The sequence below is a fragment of the Zosterops lateralis genome (genome assembly GCF_965231275.1).
Source record: "Zosterops lateralis genome assembly, chromosome: 1".
NCBI lineage: Eukaryota > Metazoa > Chordata > Aves > Passeriformes > Zosteropidae > Zosterops > Zosterops lateralis.
In genome coordinates, this window is record NC_139762.1 from 91,498,907 (window position 1) to 91,519,728 (window position 20,822).

A 20,822-nucleotide genomic window follows, 5' to 3' on the forward strand; every position below is an offset into this window, starting at 1 on the left:
ATGCTTATAATGTGCTTAATTCAGGTATTTGAAACATACTGAATTTTGGACACACTTTCTGTTAATAAGGTTTGAAAGTTCTGATCCCATCTTAAAAGTAAGAACCCTTCACAGTTCTCCCTAACTCCAGCCAGGCCTCTTTGTCCTTACCAACAGAACCAGACTGAAGAAATAAGTGCCTCCAGTAAAATGACTGTGATCAACTGACAGAACTTTTCTCACAAGAAAAATTATTTACAATTTTTTAAAAAAATAGATGTAGAAAATTGAAAACATGGCATTTTTGTTTCCATCTTCCCATCTCACAAGGTATGGCATAAAATTCCACTGCTTATAAGAAAAGCTACATACAAACCACCGAGAACCCTGAATCCCAAAGAAAAAGAGTCCAAATTCTGAAACAAGGCTTACCAACATATTTTCATAAAAATGGAGTTGCACAAAGAAACTGCATAAACAATAATTAGAAGCAAATATAATTCAAAGGTCAGATACATAATGGGTTCCTTACAAGAACTACTGCAAAAACAGGAATAGCTGTGTTCTGCACCCAATTAAAATCATGACTTTAGACATCATTGTTACAAATCATATACTGAGATAATCCATTCACAATATACTCAGAATTGTTTTTTAAATGCTGTTAATCAAAAATCTATACCCCCTTAATATTTCTTTTTTGCTTGGGGAGTCACTATGAAGGGTGTTTTAGAGTAGAAGATAAGTTTGGCTTTCTTTTTTTAATGCAAAGAATTTCTGTACTTTTTTTCCTGTTGAATGGCAAGATTTGGGGCTGTGGATTTTTGGAGGTCTGTAGCACACAAGGTTTGCCTTGCACATTAAAAATTTATGGTTAGTTGCCTTTAAACACTCCACAGAAAATCAATGAAAGATGCTGCATTGTAAGACTGAAACACTGAAAGTTTCAACAACAGAAGAGAGGAGTGGTTGAGGTATTTATGAAACTCTTTAAATTTCATCCCTTTTTGTCCAATTCTGATTAAGAAATGAAGAACATTCCTCACAAAGCATTGCTTTTTTAAGACTGAATATCCCTGTTTAGAGAGTTCTAGAACTAACAACCAGCATCCCTGAGAATGAAAGAACTCTTGCAGCAGAGATTTGGACTGTTACAAGAAACAGAAAGAAATTATTTTAAATCAACAAAAGTGAATTTAGATATTCAACATGGGAGACCAAGTTATAACTTAGGTAACGTGTTCCCTTCACATATGTTTGGGTTGTGCAGTAATCAAATGGTAAATTTCAGCTTATTTTTCTAACAGGGGAAAAAAAATCTTGTGATGCTAAGTGTAATATATTGGGGTGTAATTGCTATATTAGAGTGCACAGATGCACTCGAACAATAACAATAGCAGTATCTAGGAGATCCACTTGGAGAGCAGCTGCTGAAGTAACAAAATAAAAAACATGTAGGTGTTTCCAAGCAATGAGATACGTGTGTAAATAGGAACAACTGCATGTTAATATGGAAATACAGGGGAAAGCAACTAAAATTCAATTAAACTCCATCAAAGAGAAAAAATTAAAATAAATCAAAAGCAATATATGCAACAGACTCAAAGGTAGCGATTTCCATTTGCAGACGAGAAACAAATCCAAAAAGTGTTCACTCACTCCCTTTGATGTCTTTTAATCTGTTCTTCATTTGCACACAAGCCAAGGACAACATCTGGAACTTCAAAATGCATTTTTCTCAGGTATTTTGTCTCATAAAGTACTTCCAGGACCATTGAGTCTAAATTTACAAATAATTCCTTCATGTAGCAGTGAAAAAAAGAAATAGAAAATAAGACACTAGTTTGGTACTTACATGTAGTTTGATATAACTGGATCATATAAAGAGATGTAGATGACTAGAGATGATTTTTAAAATATATACCCATGTTTCTTCTTCAACCTCCTCTAGAAATATATGGATTTCCCAAAGTATTAATCAACTAATATCTTACACTGATTTCAATTTCTTGTGACTTCTTCACTGTACCCTAAGCACTTGGCTCCCATGACTTCCCAAGTTTAATTCTAGTTCTGCAGCTACATTCTCTGGAAGTCAATTTGCCTTTTTCATCTCAGGTTCTCCATCAGTAACTAGGGAGAAATATTGTGCAGGTTAATCGCTATACCTTTGGGGGCACTAAATGTTTTTAAGATGCTACTTAAATTTGAAAACTATGTTCTAGTTGTCCATTATGGAATCATTAGTACAAAAAATGCCACATTTTAACTATAATTTCTCTGCACTGCAGCAGAAAAAAATCTGTGAAGTAAGAATGGTAACATTTTCTGCCTCAGCAATTTTGAAAGCAAGTTAATGGATTATTGTAGTATATTCAACACAGTGATATTGATCACTGCAGAAAAGACCATGACATAACAAAAATTTCCTTCCTCGACCAAAATTTTAGTTAACATAGAAAACAAACAAGGAAACAATACCTAAAGAATATGGATAAGTCAATAGCAGATGTGTGTTTGCTGGATACTGCCTCTTTTATACCCTGAATAAGACAGAAGCCTTATGAAGAAGAAACACTACGAGATATATCATAAATATACACAAAAAGGAAAATATATTTCAACTTAAGTAGCTAATTTTTTAACCCTATTTAAGTTAAGGGTTACTTCAATGGTTTCTTGTCTATCCATGATACGATTAAAGTAGCATGTGTAATACTAAATCATGTAACAGTAATACAGAGAATAAATCATATTTACCTTCGTTTCTGGGTGCCTGACAAGTAAGGAAGCACACAGAGCATTCCTAGCCTGGTCAGCAAACCTGCACCAGGCCCTATAATAAACAAGCTCAAATTCCAAAAGAACTGTAGCCATTTTATTGTAGTTCTTGATAACTTTTTTCATTTCTATTGTCTGCAATTTAAGAGGGAACAAAAAGAAGAAGAACCACTTAAACAATTAAATAAATCTAACACAGTAGAAAGGTCCTCCACTAGGCCTCTCTACCACAGGAAAATGAAAGAAAGAGAAATCTCTAAATTATGCTGTTTTAGAGACAAGATAAGACTCAGAAACACAGCAATATATTTGGGAATTAAATTATTAAGTAGTATTCAACTGCTCTAAGCAACATAACTCTTTACTTGATTTTTCCTCCCAGTCTTGTTCATAGAACAAAGTCTATATTATGACATACACAAGGCACTAATGGCCCACTGAGAAAGGTATACAAATGATCCCACTGTTGGATAAGCTTTGAATACAGGCTGCAAGAATAGTGAGTGTAGAAGTATACAAGCCAATTGTCTGTCTGCTAATAACATCCTTGACAGCTTAGGATCAATCCCCCTCTGCTAATTTCCAACCTTCATAAGTGTGGTTTTCTTTTTAAGAAACATCATTGGATGATCAATTTTTCTGAATAACTGCTGAGCCCACATAATCTTCCCTGTGACCTAAAACACAGAAGACATGAGGTTATATTTTCATTAACTTAAAAACAGTCAGGAAATAAAGTATTTTTTCCCTCTCATTTACTTCATTCTTACTGGTGGTATATTACGTGGTATAGGTGGGTTTTCTTTTTCCTTCTGATAGAGTTTTTCAATAAACTCTAAATCTTTGCTGTACCGGTGAAGAACAATGGTATACTTCTCATTTAGATCAATATTATTGTCTCCTATTTGTTCAAACTTCATAAGAAATCCCAACATCTGTTCAGTCTAAAAAGGAAGATGAAACATTTACTTCAGAAGATAACAGTTCAGAAAGTTATTGTCCATAAAGTATTTTATTAATTTAGAGCATGCTATGTAAATTTGTAAGTATTTTTCTAAGAAATACAGAAAAATCCATCCAGACAAGTTTGTGAGTTTTATTTCTATATTTTTCCCACACAGGACATACTGTATAAACCAGAAAACTGTTATCCCTACAGTTTGGGGTTTTTCTGACTCTGAAATCCTCACTCCTTTTTTTTAGCAAACAGTTATGATAGAATAACCACACTTTTACTCTCACTTCAATAACATCTCATGTATGATCCTGAACCAATGAACAATATTAACATTAAGGAAACAGATGGCAGACATTATTTCATTACTCCTGCCAGCAAAACAGGAATAGCTTAGAAATGCAACAGGAAACACCAGGATGAAGAAAGAAAATAAATTTCAAAATACAGAGCTATAAAATTGGTATGGAAAGATGGAACATAAACTTGGCACCAAGTAAGAATGAACATTCCATTGCAGCACTTCTGCAAGCACCTTTTAGAACATTTCTGATAGGTTTGATGTTCTCCAACATTATCTCAAGCAGCCGCCAGCACAGTACAGAACACTGGCAGTAATGAAGGAGCTTAGTAGGAGCTGCTCGCCCCTTCCAAGCACCAGGAGCAAGGGTTTGCATTTGTAACCTTACTTACAGTTAGGCTCTTCTCAAACCAGGAATCCACAAATTCCTGGATAGATTCATACAATGCTGCAATTTGGTTCTTAAATTCAAGGTAATCTTTTTCAAACTAGAATAAGAGCAAAAGAAAAAAAAAAAAAAAATCTATAATGCTGCTTTCATTTTATTAAAAAAAATCCTTTTTGTAAAGATTTTTGGGAATCTGTTTTATCTACCCAGTGGATGTGTTCAGCACTGCATTTAAAAGAACAGGAACAACACCAGTAGCAAAGGCATTTACACTCTAAGCAAAGCAAACAAAACATAAGCAGTGCTAGGTTAAATGGTTAAAGCCTCATTTTCATGAACACAATCTCCATGAGCACAGAGGAACACAGACAGGCCGAGGAAAACTCATGACCTCATCCGAGAGAGCAAAGCACACTCACCAGCTATTTGCAGCCCTGCCACAAGAGTGTGCTCAGCTCCCTGTCCAGTGAGGCTTTGTCCCACCAAAGACAAGCAAACTGGCAGGCTCTCTAGAGCACCTTGCAGACTAAAGAGGATTGTTACCAAATTTGGCAGCTCCTACAAGTAATTTGGGTATTTATCTGTAACATTTTTTTTTCTTAAGAGTCCAAAATCCCTAGTGCCTAACAAAAGAAGTTCAATGCAAACATTTCTCAAAGAGAGCACTGCACAAGCTTAGGAAGACAGTACATAATAGATACTGCTCCAAACATTTAGGTGTAGAGAAATCATGCCATTTTTTAACCCCTCCAAATTCCAGTGAACAGTAAGTGACCTCTTTCAGGAAGCCTAGCAGCAAGTATTAGAGAAAAATGCAGGAAGTAGTAAACACAAGCCATCAAAGTCAGAAGAAAGTACTCCCGAATTAAATGCTTAAAGGAAAGTTAATGAGAGTGGCAAGCTTTACTTCAGGAAGGTGGGAGAGCAAGTCAACACCTCTAGAACTTCTATTGTAGGCCACTAACTCTGTAAAACAAGCAGGCTATAGCTCAAGAAAAGAAGCTCATTTCCAGCATGTACAGGATTAAAAGATAAGACTGGAGTATTTGAAAAGCTACTTTAGTTTTTATCATTCTGTTCAGCACTGGGAGTGATTTCATTCCCTTCTCCCTCTAAAACATGCAATTGTGTGCCTTTACTAACTCTGCTATAATACTGCCATTACTATTATTTTTAATAATACTGAGTAACACTTATAATTAAACAAACTTTATTTGGTGTTAACATACCTAAATTAGTTTTCACTCTACAATTCAAAATATATGCATCTCAAAACAATCAGGCTTAGAAAAGTTAATTTGTAGCATTACCTATCACACAAAATCTAGTTTACAAAAAGTTAACAAAAATATTAGAAGAAAAACAAATTGCACTTTCAAACACTTTCAAATCTTATTAAAATATATGAGAGTATTGGTATCATTGTTACTGCAAAATAATATATGCATTTTTATTATATTCAACATTCTTTGCATAACTCCAGTGAAAAGCATGGAATTAACTGAGTGATTGTCATACAAGTGCTGAATGTAAGTACCTCTTTTTTCCTATGGTCCAGGATATCATACTGTTTGGATTTTGTATTTGTAACAATGCTCTGGTATTGAGTAGTGATCTTGTCAATGCCTTCTATTTTCATATGCTGGAGCTCTAAAAGGCTTTCCATAGCATTGCTCATATCTGAAATTTTCTCCAAATGTTTACAGAAGGTCTCAAATTTTCCAAATATGTAGTTTTCACTAACAATAAAAAAAATACAAAAGAGGAATTTCTATGAAAATTTCTTAGCAACAGATTATTTATTTAATCCAAATATATTCTGCCAGAGCTGCTATCAAGTTTCACAACAACAAAAAAATCACACTGTAATGATTACATATCAACAACAACAACAAAAAAATTAACTCACTTATATAAACCACAAAATGCTTAATCCTTACATATGTCAATTAAAAACTTTTACCACATTTCACAGGAGTAACTCTTTCAAATAAATATTTGCAGGAGAAGAAAATGTGAATGCACAATACCAAGAATTGCTCCATGATTTAACTGCCCATAGAGGTAAAGCACTTCTTGGCATTGTGATAGAGAACCCAGCTCAAAGCTGGCTGAATTCCCTGAGAGTGTTTTCACTTATATTCATGATTCAAGGTTTTTAGGATTTCATATCATACATATACATTTGTATATTCACTTAATAATGCATAAATTCCCCTGAAGTCCTATTGGACATGTGCTGAATCAACAAGTTATTGTCAAAAACCTGGTTTGTTCCTGAATAAAAATAAAAACCCACTCTTCAAGGTCATCTTCTGATTATGAAAATTACTTCATTTTAATTGCATAATTAGCTTTTCTGTTAGCCAGCAGATATAATTACATTTCATTTATAAATTGTACTCATCAATAAGATTCAGTATTGGAGTGAATTATTACCTGATATCAAACTGCCTGTTACTTGGATTATCCTTTAGCTCCTCCCTACTTTTCTGAAAGGATGCTTTATACTTTTCTTTGAGGAGAATGCATTGTTGTATCCTCCTCAGCAATTCCTGCCTGAGGAAGAAAATACAGAAGACAGAGAATCATCCTAAGGTCTTCAAAAGGGTAGAAATAAAAATAAAATATTTTAGTAAAATATGCAACCTTGCAAAATAAGAACTCAAAATTATACACTACATGAAAAACGCTCAAAATATGATAGTTTTGAGTCAAAAGTTTTTGACTTGAACCTGTTATCAAGATTGGATATTTTTATCTTGGGGTTTGTTGTCATCAATCCAAAACTGGCATGGCATAGCCCACAAAGGATGTATACCAGGTTAATGCTGAATGCTTGTAGTTTGACCATTTCTCATCTTCTTTAGTGAGTATTGCTGATAGGTTTTCCTTTGTTTGTTTCTTTGGTTTTGTTTTTTGGGTTTTTTTTTCCTAAGCAGACAAGACTGGAGAATTATTTTTCCACACTAAAATAAGGATGAGAAGAATCTTGTTTCTTTAAGAAGATACACCAGGGAGAACTTAGTTCCTAAGGCCACAGATAGTTACATCTCACACACAGCTGTTCAATAACCCTGAGGTACCACATGAGATACAAAGATGAGGCATGGAAACGAGCCATAAGACGTTTGCCCAGAGCTGTTCTTCCACTTTGGCTTTGTCTGTCATCTTCCAAAAGATTACTGGGAATCAAAATGATAGTCAAATTTCTAGGCTGAAATCAATAACTGGGACAAACTTTTGCAGGTATAGCAGATTAAGTAAATGAGAAGAATGTCTCGGAAATAAATTCAGCTAGAATAAACAACAAAAGAAAGTATTCTACTTTTATTTACATTAATTCTTTAGAAAAAACCTAACCAGTACTTAATTGACTACAGGTAATTTATGAGAAATTCCCTTTATCTACACCAAAATACAGGAGGAATCAAAGCTGTTAGATTTACTTTTATGTCTCCTAGCCTGTTATGTCAGTGTCATTTTGAATTGGCTGGAATTTAAGCAGAGACATCCTATCTGATGAAGCTTGTAACAACTTTTCCTTTTCATGTCAATACCCTTAATCTTACTCCAGTTAGACTACCCCAAGAGACTATTCCAATTAATTTTCTACTTGACACTTCAGATATCATGTCCATCTTGACTTTTCTCTGTGGTTTCCCCCTTCTCTTTTGCACGCAAACAATTGACCTGCTCTTACAGTATGTGTTCTTCCTATGTTACCTTCACTTGTCATCCTTCAGATACACTTGCTCTGCCAGTGACATCAGCACTCACCACTCAATAAATAAGTTTCATACAAACACCTGAGTGCTTCCATTTACACTGAGTGTAGCATTTAGACAAGTAGCTGTAGAGCAGCTAACTCATCCCTTCCCTGAAATGCTCCACAACACAACTGAGTCGTGATTTTGGTCCTGATATATATTGCTCCCTTCCTCAAACTGACGTTCAAATCCAGTAACAGCAAAACATAAATCTTGGATGGAACTTTGCCAGTCTGTCTTGGACCTTTTTTATGAAGTATTTCAGTTCCCAGTTACAATTTCTTAAGTGTGTTTTGGTCTAAAAAAATCTACGTGAACAATAAATCGAGTGTTGTGTACTAGCATATATTACACAGTTTCCAATAACAGTTTTTTTCAAAACACATAGAAAATTAATTTGTGCAGAGTAGTTAATTCTACACACATTCTTAATTAAGAATTTATTCTTAATTCTAGAATTAGTAGTTACCAGCTTAAAATTAACATAGGAATCAGTGACTAGTTGGATGACAAAGGGCTACTTCATTTACCTATTAATAATCTTCTAAAGTCAACAACAGTAGATGAAATTATTAAAATTCTATCACCTGTCCAGGTCCCAGATTTTTGAAACACCTTCACATAGATAGGTCTTGCATGTGTTAATCATTTGATTGGTGATTTTAAGAAACAGGGACGTCATGTGTTCTGATGTGTTGTAGTACGGTGATGTACAGAAGATCATATAGACAGTGTTGATTAAACTGGGAATGTGCTCCATCACTGTTACCTACAACAGCAAAAAATGAGAAAGACAGAAATCTGAATTTCCTGAAATTTAACACAATGAAAAGTGGGACAGCTCTGGGAATATGTTTATCAGTGGACAAACATCTTTTTGTGGTTTTGTCATTAAGAAATGGAGCATCCAATTCACTTGTGGGGACCTATCACACCTTGACCAAGACAAAAAGCATGGGAAAAGGGCAAAGAATAAATGAATAGGTCTTTCATAGATGGGGATTTTCCACAGGAGAACCAGATGGTCTACTCTGCTTGGCCATGGCCTTCAGTATAAGAAGGTGCTGTAATTGATGTAAGGTTCTCTGCTTTGCAGAGGAAAGGAGGTCACACACTGCTGGAAAAGAGTTGGATTTGTGTAGGAAGGACAACAAGAAAGTTGACCTTTGATCATTTTGCCTAGATCTGTACAGAACAGAAATCCAGAAGGGGGAGGCAAGGCAACAATAATCTCACTTTTACTGGACATGAACTATAGAGTTTTCTGTCCCACAGAAATATTTCAGAGAAATGTGTGCAAGCCAGATACACTGAGAACCCAGAACAAGAGATTGGTCTAGAAAAGGATAAAAAAAAGTATGATATCGAAAAGTCAAGTCCAATATGGCAGAACAGTGAATATTTGCAAAAGAAGTGCAGTGTAAAATAGCAGAATGGATTCAAAAGAGATCGAGCTTTGAAAATATTATTCAGAAAAATTGTTACCACTGGATTATATGTAAATGTTCTGCACTATGGAAGCTTAGATAATTTTGTCTGATGTCTGTATAGTTAAAATTCATGTTTTCTCTTTAAAAAATGAACTCTGAGACCCACATGGTTATGAAAATAAGTTTTATCAACCAGGATATTGGTTGATATCCAATTGGTTGATATCCAACCAATCAAGACAGTGCTACCTACAAGAAAAATATCTTTAACCTGTAAAATAAGCAGAAGCTGACCAATTTCAACTCAACCCGAGGTTTAAGATAATTTAATGACTTTTGCAATAAAACGATCAAAAGTGATTCCTCACTAAAGCATGCAAACAGAAGACCTGCCATATGTGAGACCTAAGCTCACAAAGGCAATTCAACTCATTATTGGGTTAAGAAAACACAACCTGATGCTTAGTCATACCCTTCAAATTATCTTCTGGAATGATAACTACTTAAAAAAAAAAAGGTATTATTATTTCTGGTTAATTCAAAATCAGTGAGCTCAATTCACTAATGCCTAAGGAGTTAAGCTATCCACTAATAAGTAAGTAAAAGAGTTAAATATTCAAAGGAAAAATAGCTTTTTACAGGAACAAATGCCCTTCCCTTCTTTTCTGAATTTTACATTAAGTGCCTTTACAGTACTTACAGGTGAAGCATTGGCAAGTGGACCAAAAAATTTATCCAATGTATATAAATATCTCACGTTGTCTTTAGCTTCATTTGCAGCAATTGTTATACTACCATCCTGAAAGGATGAGAAAAAAAAAGAGAGTAGAATTATTATTGTGAAAATTTTCTGGACAGGTTCTTTCTCTTTTACACCCCACAAGGCTATGATTAAATCTTGCAAACACTTCCCCACAGAAGTGCTTTCAAATAGCTATTTATTTTTCACATAAGAAATAACTGCTTTTACACACAAAAATTGGTAATATTTTCAAAGGTCAGCAACATCTTGGATATGGTTTAAAGGAAGTCCTTATTTAGACCTCCAAAGCTTTTTCCTCCTCATGGATCCAACTTAGATTTTAGAATGGTGTCAGCACAGAACCCATTCTATAGAACTTAGCAAGATCCCTGAAATGTAACCAGGGTGCTTCCCAACATTGTTTAATAAACACTTGTTAGGGACAACGAGTTCACAGTTAATGCCTGTATATCCTTATGTTCATGTCAGGTGGAACTATCCACTGTTTAGGAGGCTAGTTCATAGGAAGAAAGAAACTAGTTCATCATCCTGGCCTTGTACTGTCTCTGTACAGATACCTTTATCCAAATTCCATTCATCATAAAAGTCTGCAAATACAGTAATCGCAAAATCAAAAACATTTCCTGGCCTATTCTTAAAACAGTAGAATACGTTCTTAAGCAATAGAAGACCTGTATTCTGAGGGTGGGGGTGGGTGAGGGTCTCATTGACTGTAGATGATCTACAGCTTATTTTCTGGCTTGCCCACAATTCTGCCTGATGAGTTCAAGTTTCACTTGAATGAATTTGCAGTTATGCCACTGAAAGTCCAGTCTCAACAATTCTAAAAGCATTATGATGGACTTTCAGACTTCTGCAGTTGGCCTGCACAGCATTCAGCTTGTCAGAGACAGAAAAATGCTGTATTTCTGCACTGCTTTACTTTTGCACAACCTTTCCACCTAAAATGTTAATAAAAGACACATTATCAAAGCACTGACTTCTTTTCAAGTTATTTATTTAATTTCAGAATCATTGATGGTATGTGTTCCAAAAAATTGATAATAAACCACAGGGTAAAACCAGCATAAACAAAGTTATTTTTATTTTTAGCATTGTATTCAGTTCTATATATATTACAAACACAGTACTGTAATAATACAAAATTCTAATTAGAAAGTAGTAATTACCAGTTCTTTCCACTGTTTTAATGTCTTTGATCTTGCTGCCTGAAGAATGCTTATAATTTTCTTTACTCTTGAACTCTTGATCTCATCTAAAAGGCTTTGAAGAAAGAAACGTACTTAATACTCTCTCTCTGGAATAAAAGTTTACATTTATTTTTAAAATATCTCCTTTTTTTTAAGACTCTGTGAGAAATAATGCAGGGATTTCACCTGTTAAATGACGACATTCTTGACTTCCAGTGTTCCAGCTCTGCAGATGGACCAACATCATCTGCTTCTCTTCTAATTTGTTCACTCTCCACTAAAACTTGTCTAATCTGCTTGGTCCAAATCATGACCACTTCTTCAAGTTTCTCAATGAGCTCTGTGTTAGTGCCTTCAAAATCATAGAAGTGGACAGTTTTATAAGCATCAAGAAATAAATACAGAAATTTAAACTACAGAAGTGGAGTGTTCTTGCTAAACATAATCTGAGACTATGTAAACTCTGTATATTTGAATCACTGACCAGTAGGAAAAGATCAAGACAACAAGATGCACACATATAATACTTGTGTCTATCTATCCTGTTACTATTGCATATTCTTTACAATGGAAACAGTTAGAAATACAGTGAGATCATAAGAAATGGTAGAAAGCTATTGTTGAAAGAGACACAACTACTCTTTTTCTTACAAAAACATGTTTGTTTGTTTGTTTGTTTGTTTTAATAAATATAGGTGTTTTTATTCACAGAGTCAGACATTGGATAGTTGGATAGACAACATTTTCCCAGTATCAAAGAAAGTGAATAGTACACACACTAGTATATGGATTCACTAAGCAACTACTTGGCCAATAAACTAGGAGGGATTCAGAAAACTGCTTGCATGATGTATCAAGCAACTATCTAATTCTTTAAGATCTATGAACTAAAGTATGGGCAAATGATTGATGGTCTTATAATTAAACAATCACAAACCTGGCAAGAGTAAGTAGAAAAATGTATACAGCTCAGGGAAGATGAATTAATTCTTCAAAGTAAATTTTTACTAATAAAATAACATTCATTTTATGAGCAGCATCATTTTGTTTGCTTTGGTATAGGAATTACTCACCTGCAGTTATGTAGTCAGATGGGTTCTTTAAGTTTCTGACATAAATATCAATATCCACTTCTGTGAGCTGAATTTTATCTTCTATATTCTGTCTAGATGATGATAAAGTACTCACAAATTTATCCACTGCATACAGAAACTCTTGTATCTGGCTGTTCTTCAAGCCTTCTTCCACAGCTCCCCAGTTCTGATTATTTCATGATTTATGCAAAAAACAAAAATGTGAGGTCACGCTTCCTTTTGTTTTTTGACCACAAAGGTATTTGTCATTTAAAAAGCATTTCTTATTCATGGCAGTATATAAAGATTTATCAACATGCTCTCCCTTTAAAATATACCCATCAACACTTTAAAGTGTGCACTGATTTAACTATGCTGTTAGACAAGAGGAGAAAAACAACCAAGAGGCTCTAAGAAATAAAAGTCTCTGGCTTCGCTCTGACTTGACTCTGAAGTCAGCTGTCACTGATTTCACATTGGATTGTATTTTGTTTAGTTTCATTTTTCTCCTTCTAAACAAAAAAAAATAGACTCTAATCTCACTTTCTGCTCCTGGGAAGAGAAAAATGACAGTGTATGGTAACAGCACACAACACCATCATTCTCAGCAGACAGTGAGCTTTTTTGATTTGCCACCTCTGAATGTGTGCTTCCAGAGGCAACTGAACAAACTGTGACACTTTATGAGTACCACAGAATAAGGACAACTCAAAAGAAGCTGGATATTCTGGATATAACACTGTTCTTGCTGTCCATGCTCCAGAATAAAGTCACGGACTGATCGCTTGTGCTGCTGCCAAAAGGACTTGACACTTCTTTCAATCCAAGTTTAATCCAGTTTTAATAAAGTCATCACAGCTTTACCTTGGTATGGTTGCTGTGTTATTCTCCTTTGTCATAATGAATAAAGTTGGCACTATTGCTTGAAAATAAACAGTAGCTACATGAATTTCAAACATTTGTATACATACAAATTGCATGTCTCTCATAAAGGTCTATATTAGATTTTTCTCTTCTTATATCCTCTGTTCTAGGTCCAACAGAGGCACAGCAGAACTGCAGCAGCAACATGCCTTACTTCCATATGTTCTGAGAAAAAAAGATGGATTGTTTGACTACCTGTTGGGATTTAAGTGTCGGTATCATGATCTGGGACAAGAAGAATTCTAGGCCTTGGAGGATATTTCCATCAGGACAATCAAACATCCCAAAAGTCACCTCCTTGGGGAAAAAACCAAAAATTTGCACAGTGCACGTCGACTTTGGTAGTGTCACACCATTTGAGTGAAATTTAGATACATGTCAGATACATTTACAGTCCATAACTATGTAACACGAGTATCTCTGAAAGTCAGAGAAGGCTGTTACAGTACTTTTTTTATACACAACAAACTTATGAGCGGCTGAAAAACCTTACGTTACTTTCAAGAATTATCTTTATTTTTAAAGTCTAAAAGATACAGTTTAAGTGCAGCATTTCAAGCATTTCGGCTCATTACTTAAAATAAAATCTTTTGGTTTAGGTCTTTATTCCCTGTTGTCATTAAAATGTATATTTTAATGACTAATTAATAATGATTTTTATTAATTAAAATCTTGGGGTTTAATAATACTGCAGTGGCTAATTTATAAATCGTTAAAATTTCACTTTTTCACAAATACTTACTCTTATGAAAAAGAACTTCTGCTAATTATACAACTAGAAATTTTCATGAAAGCATTCTCTATTTTTTTTTCTGACTCCAGTTGCATGAATAAAGGTCTGAGAAAATATGAATATGTGAATACTGCATGATTTTGCTCTGACCTGAGAGACATTTGATGCAGTTACAACTTCATCTGATGTTCTTAGGAAAAATGCACATGTTCCTGTAAAGTCCTGTAAATAGGACGAAATGTATACTGTTAAAAAGAATACATGTATACAGTAAAAGTAAAATTTAAGTAAAATTTACTTAAAAATTTACCTACCCTAAAAATGTGCTGAAAACAAAACTGTAAAAAAATCAGCTACTCAAAAAGATAGTGAAACTGTTTGCAGGATATTTGAAAATCTGTCCTTCTCAAATCAAATACTGTTTTTTTCCCAGTCTAACATAAGAATGTCAAAAATGTCCTTTTGGACAGACTGGTCCAATGTTGCACCTTTACTAAAAAAATGCAGTTCAGGGAGAGCTTGTGAGCTAGGCCATTTCCTGTTATTGTACTTTAATGATGGTTATTTTATCTATTTATCCATTAAACGTAATAACAAACCCAAAAATAACTCAACTGCAACAAATTTGAAAAGCCATTCTAGTTGGCCTAATTGGCAGAGGAATGAAAATCACTTTTCCCCTAAAAGCAAGAAAGAATTCTTCTTCTGTGTCTTTTCTGGCATTAAAATGTTAACATAAGCTCTTTGGGGCTGACAAGAAACAACAACAATAACAACAAAAATGAAAATCAAAGCATCACCAGGCCTTATTCAAAGACCATTGTATATGAAGAGCTGATTTCCCCCAAAAGACATGGAAAAAATCAAAATTAATCAAAAATTTTAATCATGACTCTGAATATGCTGTTGACTAATGCTTAGATATTAGAGGGAGGAGTTTATTATAAGAATTTGAATGGAAAAAAGGATTTATTAAAGGTATTTTTTGAGTAATGTGCAGTATTATTATATGAAAAGGAATAGAATATGCAGAACTGAAGAGCTGCACTTTTAAATTAGAAGTGCAGAAGCTCTGGAAAACACTTAACATGCAGTCATTAAAGAAATGTTAGGATCTGCAATTTTTTAACAAGGATTTATTTGCCCTTAAATTTACTGAAAGAAATGCTGGGAGATCATGCATTACAAGAACAGAGACTAAGTACTTAAATATGTATCCAAGAATTACAAAAAAATGTCTAACACTACAGAATTGTTATGCCTTTTCAATATTTTACTTTTTAAATATCATCTAATGAATTTTTTTCAACCATACCTCAGTGGAACCCATGGTGATGAATAACTTCTTCTGAGGCAAATTGTTTGTTGACCCATCTGGCCTCGATGTATTTGACTTTTCCTAGCAATTAAAATATAAATAAGAGGTTAATAAAATAAAAACTGTATTATACAAATACTTTATCTATTTGAATATTTGTATTATAACTAAGTGCATTCTGATTCCGGTTGTAATTCCCAGATAGAAATCATGAGGTTTGCATTCTCTGGAGAACAAGCTTTTCCTAAATCCCAGTAAACAGTTTCACTGCCCCGTTCCTTCAGAAAAAAAAAATTTTATATATATATATATATATATATATATATATATATATATATATACCCAACCCAAACAAGAAGGAGGGGAAAGTCTCAGAAAAGATAATGAAATTAAGTCTGAAGTGATTCCTACTGGAATTTCCTCTAGGAAAACAAACTGAATGTCTCACAAAAAGAATCATACACTTGTGGTCTGCAAAGTCATATTGTCACTGGGAATGGGACTCACAAGCAATGTCATCAGCTAGATCCTGCCAACAATTCAAAGAAATTTAGCTTTCTGCCCATTTCTTCAACCAGATATCACAGAAAAACTTTCTCTCTGGGAAGTCTTGCTGCCATTGGTCCCTCTCCACTGAGTTTTATCTTTAACCTCTTCTCTTTGAAGCAACAAAAAAGCTTAAACCTAATAAAGACCTGCTTCCCTCTAATTATGTGTCATGTATTTTGGAAAATAATCTGTTGAAACTTGGACGAATGTGATAGAAAATAATGTGGGAGAAGCTTGCAGGTGTATTTCTCTTTAAAGTTGAGAGACTTTTTCCTAGAAAGTAAAGTGTTCAGCTCCTGCTAGACTAAACATGTGATGTGTGATACACAAGGGTGTCTCCTCACTTCCATCCCAAATCAGCATCTGCTGAGCCCTACAGGTGGTTTCAAGTGACCATCATGCACCTAAGATGGTGAAAAAGAGAGATGAAGAGATGAGAAGCAGCAAAGAAAGGATCTTTGGTAAATCTTGGTAAGGAAATGCCTCCTAGTCAGGTCAATCATCTGCCCTGCTCAGTATTTTGTCTCCAAGAACAACAGAGCAAGCACATCCAATACTGCCCTTGAGTAAACTCCAATTGTCCAATGTGCTTGAAATCAAATTGTTGACAGAACAGTCAAATTAATGAGATCTCTTCACTCATCAGAATGTAGTGGAAGATGCTAGAGATGACATTCATACTTCCCATCAGAAAGATTTTTATGCTATGTTTTTTCTGAACTCTCTGAACAGAACTCTCATAAATTAATTTTTTAATGGTTAAAAGGGTCAAAATAAAAAAAAAAAATAAATGCAGCAATGAAACATTTCATTTAACCCAGAATGGGCATTTATTTCTGATTTGTCAGTTAAGGAAAACAATGTCAAGATTTTTTGTTTCATCTTGATTTAAGTCAGAGAAGAAGACATTTATCCCAGAAATGTGCATGCCTAGTCCCAATGAAACTAAAAACTGATTAAACTGTTTTGACAGCAGAGCTCATTCTGTGCTTTACAAAGTCTTTCAGCAATTCCAGTAACACTCAAAAGTTTTTTAATTTATCTACGTTATAATGATTCTGCAATTCATTCTGCATTTAACTGAGGATCAAGAATGATCAATCAGTTTTTCTCTTCAATAAGCCCAAAATACCACCACAGGGTGAGTTAGCTCTCCCTAACAAGGCTCCTCACTGGCATAATTTGAAAGTACTGATGAAGGACTTCTGCAGTTCTGGAGGCCCACAATAGTTGTGTTAGAAAATGTGAAGGTCACTTGGCACCTTCTGATATCACACACTGAGTGGAAGATGAACTAATTATTTTGCTCTTTATGCAGAGGCTTCTCATTCTCAAAACTTACAAGGAGAAAAATACAACTTGGGGACCACAAAACTGTCTTATTTCTAGTCAGGGTTTTCCAAGCTTATTTTCTGCAGAATGGGACAGACCTGAACATGATGCCACCTTCATTTAGAAAGAATTTGCATCGTTTTTCACCCTCTTGAATGAGTGCTTTGTCCATAGTGCAGTTGCTGCAGTTCAAACCGAAACAAAATAAACTGGTTCTTATGCAGACAGCTCCTCCAGTCCTATAATACTCCTGCTAGCTAATATAGTATTTTAAACTCTGAATACCATGAACACTTTTTCTCAATTATCTCTATCCCATTTGAAATCTGAATTTTTACTTTAATTGGCCCAAGTTCTTTCCACACTGGCATAAACAGCAAAAAAAAAAAAAAAATCCATTAAGATTTTTTAAATTTTGCAACAGTCATGCAATTTATTTATTTTTTAAATGCAAATTTGCTTTTGCAGAAGCAATAATGGAAACATACCTGCAATACATCTTGATAAAAGAAGAGCAACTTTTTAAGTCCACTAGGGGCAAAGAATTGTTCTATTAGTTGAAACTAAAAAAAAAAACAAAACAAACCAATTCTAGTTAATTGTAAGATAGTTTCAAAACACTGAAAGATTTGGAAACATTTCTTGTAATAAAAATTTAATTAATATTTACCTTTTCATCAGAAATAATAATCTCCTCCACTTGCTGCTCACTCAAGTCTATCCCATCTGCTAATCTTGATATCAAATACCTGTGTCTTCCATCTATCTGAGCTCTTCTCTCCTCTTTGGTTATTTTGGCTTGCTTGGCTAGTTCTTTTCTGCTTTCACTAGAAAGTACTATGCTTTTCTGAACAGTGGACTGCAAAATAGAAGTTTGTTATAGAGAGATTATTTTTCCACACTTAAGGTTTTTATTTTATATTGTTGATCTTTAAGCTGGTTTAATAAACTACTTCAGGCAGAAACATGAAAAAATTACATGTACAGAATGTACATGGAAAAAACCAGTAATAATTAACTTTCTAGACCAGAATGATTTCTCAATAAAAAGCTGCTATGAAAACTATGTATCTGAAACTCCAAGATCTCAGAACCAAACATGGATCTATGCTAAGTTCACAATACAAATTTAGCACTATAACAGCTCTAATTCAAATCTCAGCTTTGTGAATCCAGGTTCCAAACTTCTAAATGTCCATATTCCAGATTTGGGATCAATCTCTATACTGCCAGCATTTTAATATATAGTATCAAGTTACTATCCTAAAGGAAATAAATAAACCAAATCACTATAAAATCAGTTACTGCAGGAATAAATATACAATTGATGATTATATACAGATCATATAAAGGTAGCAGCACAATTATAAAGCAGGAGATTTATGTAACAAAAGGATTTTTCAAAATCTTCCTATCAGAGTGAACAAGACTGAAAATAGATATGGTGACTAACATTTTTAAGTCAACAGAAAGTCTTCAGAAGCTAGATGGAAAACTAAAGATTTAGGTAAATAAGTAACCACACTGATCATTTCCGTCTACACACAGCTCCCACTGATAAAAGTATCTGGGGTTTGGAAATGTCTGAAGTGTCTCTGTACCTTAAAGTTTTTACTGGAAAGAAAAAAAAAGATAAATTACATCACTTCCCAGTACTCCACACTAATTAGAATTGTAATTAATCAATCCTGCTCTTGGATTAAAAAAAAAAAAAAAAAAAAAAAAAAAAAAAAAAAAAAAAAAGACGGCCAACTTCCACCTTTGCTTCCTACCATTTGGTGTTACCCCAGACTCTGAATGGATGTTTTCCATCCACTCTTGTCTCTGCCTGCAGCTCATAGAGACCAGGAGACACTGACAATGTCTGAATATCTGTAGTTGTTGGTCAGTATCCTTTTGATACCTCCAAAAGCTAATTGTGATTGACCATGTAGTTCCCAACTCATCTTTGTCAGTCTTTTATCATCTCTGGTTTCCATGTCAACAACTGGATCTCTTATTTTGCATATGCCTTCCCTGATGCAGTATGACCTTATTCAAGTATTTTTAAACAATATTGATTTTCATTGACTGGTGGATGTTAAAAAAAAATACATCAAAGAACCCCAAATCCCAGCAACACACATTGTGAGCACAGAAAGTCTGTGACAATTTACTGCAGACACTTTTGAGAGATCATTGTTGCTTTTTCCTTGCAATTAACAGAGACTGAAGGAACTCAGCATGCTTCAGTATTAGACAAGCTTTTATCAGTGAAGACTTAAAGAAAAGCCTGTATAGAAGAACATCTAGTGGACAAAAGGTAGTTGAGTCACCATCTGTTTTAGAACAAAAACACTTGCCGGAAGAACAGTAGTCAAAGATGATCCTGTGACAGCAGATCCTAGCTCAGTGCTCCTTGTCTTCAGGCTTTCTCCATGTCTATGATACTTGCTTTCTGTCTCTAGTTAAAATAAATTACAAGTTCTAATTATTCAAGTACAACAAATGCATTTACAAGACCTGCAGTGTCGTGTCTTCATATTTGTTAGCTAACCTCTTCTCACACTGGGGAAAATGAGGCCATTTTTTTTCTCAAAAAATGATATTTACAGCCCATCATTGGCAGCAAATAGGATCCCCAGTGGAGCATGCAGTAATGTTTATGAACAGTTCACCAAACCTCTATGAACTACTGTTTGACCTATTTTGTATAAATAATAAGATTGTGACTAAAACTAGAATTCTAATAGCACTCATTTCCATACAAATTTTCTATCAAATTGTATCTCTTTTAATTAATATGTATTATATACAGATTCACAGAATAGTTGAGCCTGGAAGGGATAGTGCTCAAGCAGGGTTACTTAGAGGCAGTTGCCCAGGATTGTGTTCATATGGCTTTTGGGTATCTCCAAGGATGGAGACTCCATAACCTCCCTGGGCAATCTGCACCAGTGCTCAGTCACCTTCACAGTGTTCCCTGAAATCTGTTCTGAGAGAACCTCCTGTGATTCAGTTTCCACCATTGCCTCTGGTCCCATCACTGGACACCGTGGAGAAGAGCTTGACTCCCTTTTCTTTATACCTTCCCTTCAGGCATTGACATGCAAAGAGAAGAGCCCACTCAGACCCAGTTCCTACCCTTTCCTCATAGAAGTATTCTACTGCAGTCAACATTTTCATGGCCTTCACTGGACTTTTTCCAGTATATTCAGATCTCTCTCGTACTGGGAAGCCTAAAACTGGAGACCTCACCAGTGCTGAATGGAGAGGATGGATCCTCCCCCTTAACCTGCTGGCAATACTCCCTATCCACCCCACGGTATCATCAGCCTCCTTTGCCACAAGAGCCAT

The 20,822-nt window shown here is 34.6% G+C and overlaps 1 protein-coding gene across 1 annotated transcript in view; it reads right to left on the reverse strand.

Annotated features, from left to right (window-relative positions):
- LOC310906945 (dynein axonemal heavy chain 5-like) overlaps nt 1-20,822 on the reverse strand; it is a gene marked incomplete at both ends in the record, with an annotated part of 154,876 nt that extends 134,054 nt beyond the window's left edge. The window contains 19 exons of the mRNA XM_083856673.1: nt 1,639-1,778; nt 2,740-2,895; nt 3,348-3,437; nt 3,531-3,704; nt 4,409-4,504; nt 5,942-6,143; nt 6,844-6,963; nt 8,762-8,943; nt 10,305-10,403; nt 11,537-11,630; nt 11,744-11,909; nt 12,631-12,817; nt 13,750-13,851; nt 14,438-14,509; nt 15,603-15,686; nt 17,975-18,049; nt 18,157-18,345; nt 19,829-19,929; nt 20,498-20,822. Coding sequence (XP_083712799.1) covers nt 1,639-1,778; nt 2,740-2,895; nt 3,348-3,437; nt 3,531-3,704; nt 4,409-4,504; nt 5,942-6,143; nt 6,844-6,963; nt 8,762-8,943; nt 10,305-10,403; nt 11,537-11,630; nt 11,744-11,909; nt 12,631-12,817; nt 13,750-13,851; nt 14,438-14,509; nt 15,603-15,686; nt 17,975-18,049; nt 18,157-18,345; nt 19,829-19,929; nt 20,498-20,822 — 2,654 coding nt within the window. The remainder of the gene's footprint in view (nt 1-1,638; nt 1,779-2,739; nt 2,896-3,347; nt 3,438-3,530; nt 3,705-4,408; nt 4,505-5,941; nt 6,144-6,843; nt 6,964-8,761; nt 8,944-10,304; nt 10,404-11,536; nt 11,631-11,743; nt 11,910-12,630; nt 12,818-13,749; nt 13,852-14,437; nt 14,510-15,602; nt 15,687-17,974; nt 18,050-18,156; nt 18,346-19,828; nt 19,930-20,497) is intronic.